The 8059-nt window shown below is 29.5% G+C and overlaps 1 protein-coding gene across 1 annotated transcript in view; it reads left to right on the top strand.

The window, feature by feature from the left end:
• The window catches only part of LOC106680806 (very long chain fatty acid elongase 7), a gene marked incomplete in the record, with an annotated part of 24632 nt that overhangs the window by 7327 nt on the left and 9246 nt on the right, over positions 1–8059 (top strand). The window contains 2 exon segments of the mRNA XM_067045600.1: positions 3654–3850; positions 7538–7633. Coding sequence (XP_066901701.1) covers positions 3654–3850; positions 7538–7633 — 293 coding nt within the window.

Genomic DNA, 8059 nt, shown 5'->3' on the forward strand with positions numbered 1-8059 from the left:
TGCGACTGGAGGTACCCCAGGGCTTGACATCCTTTTTAATATTTTTTAATTTGCTCATTGGGCTTTCATTCCACAAAGATTGCCATTTATCTTTGACTTTCTTTACAAGAGGCCTGCATATCTCTGACGGAGTTAAAATTGCTTTACCCCGTAATTAATAGAGTTGTTCACGAATAATAATTCCTTATACTTTTAAAAAAGCAGAACACATTTCATAACAAAAAATGATTAGTTAGACAATTTATTTTGGAAAAACTATATTTCAGGAATCATTTGAGGTCAGTTTAAGCTAGTTTAATATGATACGAAGTATTTTATAACTTTTATTTTCCTAGGAGTAGTAATTTTTATGACAATAGACAAAAGAAATTTACAATTTTTTTTATCTATCTCAGGAACCATTGAACGTACAGATGTCTGCCAGCACTCAAATTAAAGCTAGTTAAATGTACTATAAAGTAGTTTATAATGTTTATCTTCATAGTAGCAGTAGTTTTTATGATGTTTAACAAACTTTTATCTGACCAACTAAAATTTAACAATTTGTGAATATATTTTGTCAAATATCATAACTATTACTCATACGGAGATTAACATTCTGAACTACTTTAGAGTACATTAAAATATCTTTAATTAGAGTGCTGGCAGACATCTGTACCTCTTATGATTCTTTAGATGTATTTTTTCTTCAAAATGTTTGTCCAAAAAACAAAATTTAATTTTTTTTTAAGTTTTAAAACGGCCGCCATTTTGTATTACCCGAGACTATACTTGTCAGACTCATCAGTTTTGACTAACAATTATAATTATAAAATTAATTTTCATTAAATTGGGGATAAATAACTACCTTTTTTCTCCTCTTGTGGTCTTATTCTAGCAGGTATTAGAAATCATACGACAGAAATACAGAACGATTTTTGGAATACATAATCCATTTATTAATCAGTCATGCAATACAATACCAGTAGCACACAATTGGCGGCATTAGTATATCAAATCAGAAGATCGTATGTTTAACCTAAAGTTAATATACAAAACTTCTTTTCGATGTATTGCAAGGCAATAATTGTTTTATCTAATGTTTACAGGAAAAATTAATTGAGAAATAATTTAATGGTTTCTCACTACTCTATGTATTGTATTCAAATGAGCTTCCGAAAACATTGATCCTTGACAATAGAACCCTCTTACATCAGACATTTGTTTTTCTAATTGTCTATTTCCAAGTGACATTTGAAAACTTTCATTTCTATGAGGATCATTGTGTAATTTCAATAACAAAATGATTTGCAAATTTTAAGACAAAGAAAATATGCTCGGGTAGTGGAATACAAAGTAATACGTTCTACTTAGTATTTTATTGTTTCAACGTTTCGGTTTTAATTTAAGACCTATCTTCACACCAGACTGAAAAGACAGGAAACTGCACGCAGATTCCGACTATTACAGCACTTACTAGACAAACGGTCTTAGCTTCCAATCCATTACAAAAGACTGAACTATATGACAATAATAAGGCCCATCTGGAATGCTCCTTATTTTATTACTAATAAAACCACCCATAAAGACCAAAATGTTCCTTATGTATCCGATTTAGCCCGAACCCGATATCATTTCTTCCATTACAAACTCTCTAACCACCCAAACCCACTCGTTACTGACCTTGCTTCCTCTTCCATTCCTGGCAATCCTCCGAGGCGCCTTCATTCCTTCTCTACATGCTGTATCATATCATTATCATTACGTCATTGTGATCAAATTTTCTAGTTATTTTTTATACAGTTGTAAATATCAATAAATAAATAAAAAATAAATAAGACCTTCTTTAGGGCAATAGAGTGAATTTGTGGCATTTTTAGCAACTTTTATATTATTTTTTTTCATCCGTTTACTTATAAATATATTATAAAAAATCTTACCCTTTTTATTAAGAAGATTTATAATTTATTCCTGGTCCTTCCCCCGCTTCCTGACATGTTAGCTGTCATCCTGTTTCAATCAAGACAGGTACTTCCCCCTCTGTTTATTTTTTTATTTTGGGGAGTGTGGTCGGCAGAAAATACACATATAAACAAAAGAATTATATATTTGTGCCGATGTTTCAACCTGATTCTCAGGTCTTCATCAGGAGTTATAGGCAGAGATTCTTGCTGAACTTAAAGGCAGGAACTAGCAAGAATCTCTAAGATGAAGACCTGAAAATCAGATCGAAAAGTTGGCACAAATAAAAAATTCTTTTTTTTTTTGCTGACGAACATCTTATCCTCTTAACAATGAATATTTTTTTCTACTATTTTGGAACGTTTAATGACCGCCATTCGGACTATCTTTTCCTACAATCTACTTCATACGGTCAACAAACTTCTTTCAATATTTATACAATTTTTTTTTCTTTTCGCCCAAGACTCCCCCATTGAAGTTCTATAACTGCCTAAGTATGGTTGGGGTCAAAGTTTTTCATTTTGTGAGACCACCAATTGGTAAGACTGTGCCAATGAGCTACGGGTGGCCCTATGTTTTAAAATATATTTATTGATAACTTTACAATCTGCCACAAAGTTAGGAAATAAATAATAGTAATAAATGATTACATTTATCCCAAAATTTAAAAAAAAATAGACAATATATGTATAAAAACAGAAAGAAAGATAAAATAAACATAATCAAATTATGTACATGAAGAAGTAAGGATAAAAAAAATAATTAAAAGTTGAAACAATATAATAATAATAATAAAAAAAATTAAGTAAAAGCACTAATCATATTTACAATTCATGTACAATATATACTCTTTAGACTTGAGGATTCCCGAGTACACACTATCCTCTGAGTGTATGATATAATATATATAATGAGGTGTTGAGCAGGGTTCTTCAAAGTTATCTTGAAGAAGGAATGAAATTGCGGCCGAAACATTAGCACAAAATAATTTCTTGTGAAACATTGTTCACACATTGTTGTGTTTCTAAGGTCTACCTTTAACCTTAAGGTATAGTTTGTTACTGTTGTACCATAGCCTAGTCCAATATATATAGGCAAATATTTATGTCCAATTATATATATATATTATAGTTGACTGTATAATTTCAAATTATGGAGAAAATGGTCAAGTTTACTGTCAAAGTAGAAACAAAAATAATTAGCAACTTCAGATAGGCCAAATTATTATCATGTAGATCAGTCTTTTGTAATGGATTGGAAGTTTGGACCGTTTGTCTAGTAAGTGCTATAATAGTCAGAATCAACGTGCCCTCCTTTTTAGGGTTTTTTCCTGTCTTTTCAGTCTTGTGTGAGGATTCCAGGTTAGTCCTTTGTCCAGATGCGGATCTGTTCGACAGGAATTAGTAGGGTATTATTAAAAGATACTGTAAAGCCGGAAGCCATTGATTTACGACGGTAAAATAAATAAACTTACGTCTGGGTCACCAATAGTAATAAATAAAAATTACTAATTTTAGCAACTCTTTAAAACATAGTATATTTGATCATCATAATAGAACACCGTGTATGTAACAATTGGATTAAATATTTTTTCTGAGGAGGTTTCATTACACAGTGTTGCCATTTTCCTGAGTCCAGTGTTGCCATAGGAAGATTCTTCCTAACTTCTTAGTTCTTGTATCTTAAGAATAAAAACAATCCTTGTTCCACAGAGCCGGGTATCGAAGAACTGATACCACCGGTCTTCAGGACCTACCACCACATCCCGGTCCTTCTTGCAGCCTACCTGGCCATCGTCAAACATTATGGACCCAACTTCATGCGGGACAGGAAGCCTTACAACTTGAAGAGGGTGAGGATGGTCTACAACGTCGTCCAGATCATCATCAACTGGTACATATGCAGCATGGTAAGGGCAACTTAAATAAAATTATAGTAAATAGTATATATCTAATAGCATGTTAGCATGCTATATAATAAACAGTAGGGGTATTCATGATATTGTGTTAAATGTAAAATGTTTTACCATGTTAAATGTTATAAATATAGCATTATGAGCAGCCCTATTTAAAGTTATGTTAAATGGTAAATGCATAAGAGCTCCTGGCGGATTTTTTGAGCAACTTGTTTAGTAACCTTTCCTTCCAAAACTTGTTATTCTTTACTTCTAAGTTTTGATTACAGTAATTTGTTACAACATGCCTAAAAGTGTAAAAGTTTGGCTACTGACTGGTTCTATTAAACAGTCCAAAACAAAACACAAACTACGAGTAAATAACCTAACACGACAACAAATAAAACAGTGACGAGCTCAGCTGACGTCATTCTCTATTTAGCAGACCTAGTAACTGACTCTCAACCATGTTAAATGTTATATCATTTTAACATGGTAAAAGAAGGAAATATTTCTCCATTTAACATGAATTTTTCCATTTAACACACTTTAACATGTTAAACTAAGTATGTTATATATATTATATAATCAGGAAGGAGATCATTGAGAGTAAGTAAAGAAAAAAAGTGCTTTAATGTGTTTCTGATTAAGATGGAAACCTTATTGTGAACCAGGGAGGGTTTTATAACAAAAAACTCTTTGTTTGTTGCTTAAACAGATACCAACAGGAAACTGAGCTCAGAACAAAGAAAATCCTAGTGTCCTGATCAGACAAGCAGTGTCGCCATCTACTATTTTATTCACAAATATATAAAAATTAAATAATAACACCTATTTTCTACAACAGGCCTTTATCAAGGTCACTTGAAGAAATACAGTGTAACCTCGTTAATCCGGACTTCGGTTATCCGAACACTCGAGTATTTCCAACTGGTTTTGAAAAAAATTTACTTTTTTGAGAAAACTCAGCAATTATTAACATTATTTCTAATTATTTAATTTTAATCACGTATATATATTTTCAAAATTTTAACAACGTTTCGATCCCTTTCTTTGGTTATTTTCTTCAAAACCCGAGTCATTAAAAAAAAAAATTAAAGTTATAAGGTCTCAAAAATACTAATTCTAGAAATATTAGTTATAAGTATGCAGTGTGATCTTTGTAAACCAAACTTTAAAATAATTCTGCAGGCAATAGCATTTTAGTTTTATAATAAAATTGCACCTGTGTAAAGGACATTTTTAATTTCCCGATCTATAGGCAACTTACTGTTATTACCGTGAAAATCAAAAGTGAAAATTTTTAAAGTTTCGATTTCGGGTAATCTAATTCCTATAGAAGTGTTTATAATACATTTTATGTAGAATTGAAACATTTGAAAACTTAAACATACTTAAAGAACGAAAAAAAGCTGGAGAAAAAATGTGTTTGAGAAGAAATAATATATAATAAAAAAGGAAAAAAAATAAATCAGGTATAATTCTTGTAGACAATGAAGAAATTTTTATAATGTGACATTTAAAAAAAATATTATGTGACTTTTTTTATTAATAGGATTATAATTAATTATGCTTCAATAGTCATAAGCATACAGTGTATAAGGCAATCCAATAAAATTGGACCAGCACAACTTTTGTTTCTATCTCTATCTATTGTATAAATCATTCGATTATATAAAAACTAATTTAATTAATAGTAGAAATATGTTGTAGTACAATTTTTTTTTTTTTTAATTTCACTTATAAATGGTCAATCTTACATTTTTAACTAATTATGTCATAACTTCAAGCTCAAATTTCAAATAAAATAAGTAAAAAAAATAATTAAGTAATAAAAAAAGTTATTGTAGGAAGATAGCTGTGAATAAAGGTACAAAAATAGTAGAAGAAAACTATTTATTTTTAACCAACGTTTTGACCCATTTTGTAGGGCTTCATATTCATAAGGGCTAAATGAAAACAATATACAAACATTGTAATAATTGACAGAACATTAAAATAAATATACAAAGAAAATAAGGAAGGATATAAAAAAGAAATTGGTTAACAATAAATAGTTTTTTCTCCTATTTTGTACATTTATTCACCTCCAAAGAAATTATCTTCCGTAGTCCATTCATGGATATCTATACCAGGGTTAACCAACTTTTCTGTACATAAATCTATTTTTTATCTAATAAGCATGTCGGGATCGATTTTTTGTCACAGGAGTAGTTTAAGGGGGAAGAATACATGTATTCCGTACATGCGTTACTTAAAAAATTCGATTTTCCAACAATTTTTCAAAATAGATTTTTACTAACTTAAAATGCAATTTAATTATATTATTTCAATTTCTTGAGACAAGGTAATTATTTATTAAATAAATCAAAACTTGTATCCTTTTTTTGTCTCAACACTTTTTATTTTTCAAACAGTACAACGTTTTGGCAATTTTAGCCATCCTCAAGGACATCTTCAATTATAATTTCTTCCTCACATTAAATTAAGAATTACTTTTGCAGGCTATTCTGACCAGGTCATTCATTAATTATAAGTTAAAAACCTATTTTTTAAAATTTATATTCATAAATATTTAATTCTTCTTACATAAAATTATCAGTGATTTTGAGTGGATAATTTTATATAAGAAGAATTAAATATTTATGAATTTAAATTTTAAAAAATAGGTTTTTAACTTATAATTAATGAATGACCTGGGCAGAATAGCCTGCAAAAGTAATTCTAAATTTAATGTGAGGAAGAAATTATAATTGAAGATGTCCTTGAGGATGGCTAAAATGGTCGAAACGTTGGACTGTTTGAAAAATAAAAAGTGTTGAGACAAAAAAGGATACAAGTTTTGATTTATTTAATAATTAAAATGCAATGTAAGATGTAATTTTTTTTTATCATGTACATGTTTTTGTACTATTTGTTCCTAAATATGAAAAAGTTGTTATAAAGCTGCACATTATTGCTGATCATTTGATTTCAATGTTTCACTTTTATGTTTTTTTTTTGACCAGAAAAAGTATCATGAAAGAATAATATTACTCAATTTTTGCTAATCTATCAATAACTTACTGAGTACACATCTTAATGAAATACAGATATACAGCTTATCTACCTAAGTAAAAAATAACAATAATTATTTTAAGGACCAAAAAACTTGTCCTGGTGAATTCAAAGAACGTGGATAATGAACAACTTTTAATTAATATGAAATATGTCTGAAATTATTGCTAGAAATTCATGTCTTCTATAATAGTTTTAAAGCTTGGTACACAGAATTCGAACCCAGACATTGCGAGCGATCGAATTGTTCTAAACCATTTAGTCTGTTGTCGCTTAATAAGTTAGTTGCTTGTAGTTCGTGTTGTTTTTGTTTTGGAAGTTTTTAAACACTAATAAAGTAATGGATAAAAGTAATAATAAAGTAAAAAAAAAAAAGATGATGTGATAGAGTTATTGAAGATTTTATTATCTCATAAAAATTACAGGATTACAAATTGCCCATAAAATCCGCTAGGAGCTCCTTTGCGTTTAACATATAACATGGAGATTAAATTAGGCTGTTCATAATCATATACTTTAAAATTAAACTTGTTAAAACTTTCTACGCACATCACTCTATTCTTGATATCAATTACACAATTAAAAAATCAATATTTATGCATTATTTTTGTTTTTAAGTTATAGTGTTGAAATGTTTTGTTGTAGTGCTTCGGCCTGGTCGGTAACAGGATCTCTGACCCCTGGAGGAACGGCTGCTACCCAGTAACCTCAGTTACAAAAGACCCCGATGCCTACAAGATGGTAACTATCATCACAGCTTAGTAATTATATATTATTATATTTTATATTATACTATAAAATTATAAAATAGCTCGTGTCTCTTCAACCCAGTTCTTACTCGCTGGCCTTTGAGAAGTTTTATTTTTTTCCTGTTTACTCTTAGTGAAAGAATGTTGAAATGAGAAATATTACAAAGAGAATTGATAAAAAAGAAATTTTATCCATAAAATAGGAATAGAAGTGCGTATAGAAAATTATTATAATTATATTATTTCAATTTCTTGAGACTAGGTAATTATTTATTAAATAAATCAAAAATTTGTATGCTTTTTTGTCTAAACACTTAATTTTTCACCAGTCCAACGTTTCGGCCATTTTAGCCATCCTCAAGGACATCTTCAATTATAATTTCTTCCTCACGTTAAATTTAGAATTACTTTTGCAGGC

This window comes from Halyomorpha halys, unplaced genomic scaffold, assembly GCF_000696795.3.
Source record: "Halyomorpha halys isolate HHAL.00 unplaced genomic scaffold, Hhal_1.1 Scaffold289.1, whole genome shotgun sequence".
Classification (NCBI taxonomy): Eukaryota; Metazoa; Arthropoda; class Insecta; order Hemiptera; family Pentatomidae; genus Halyomorpha; species Halyomorpha halys.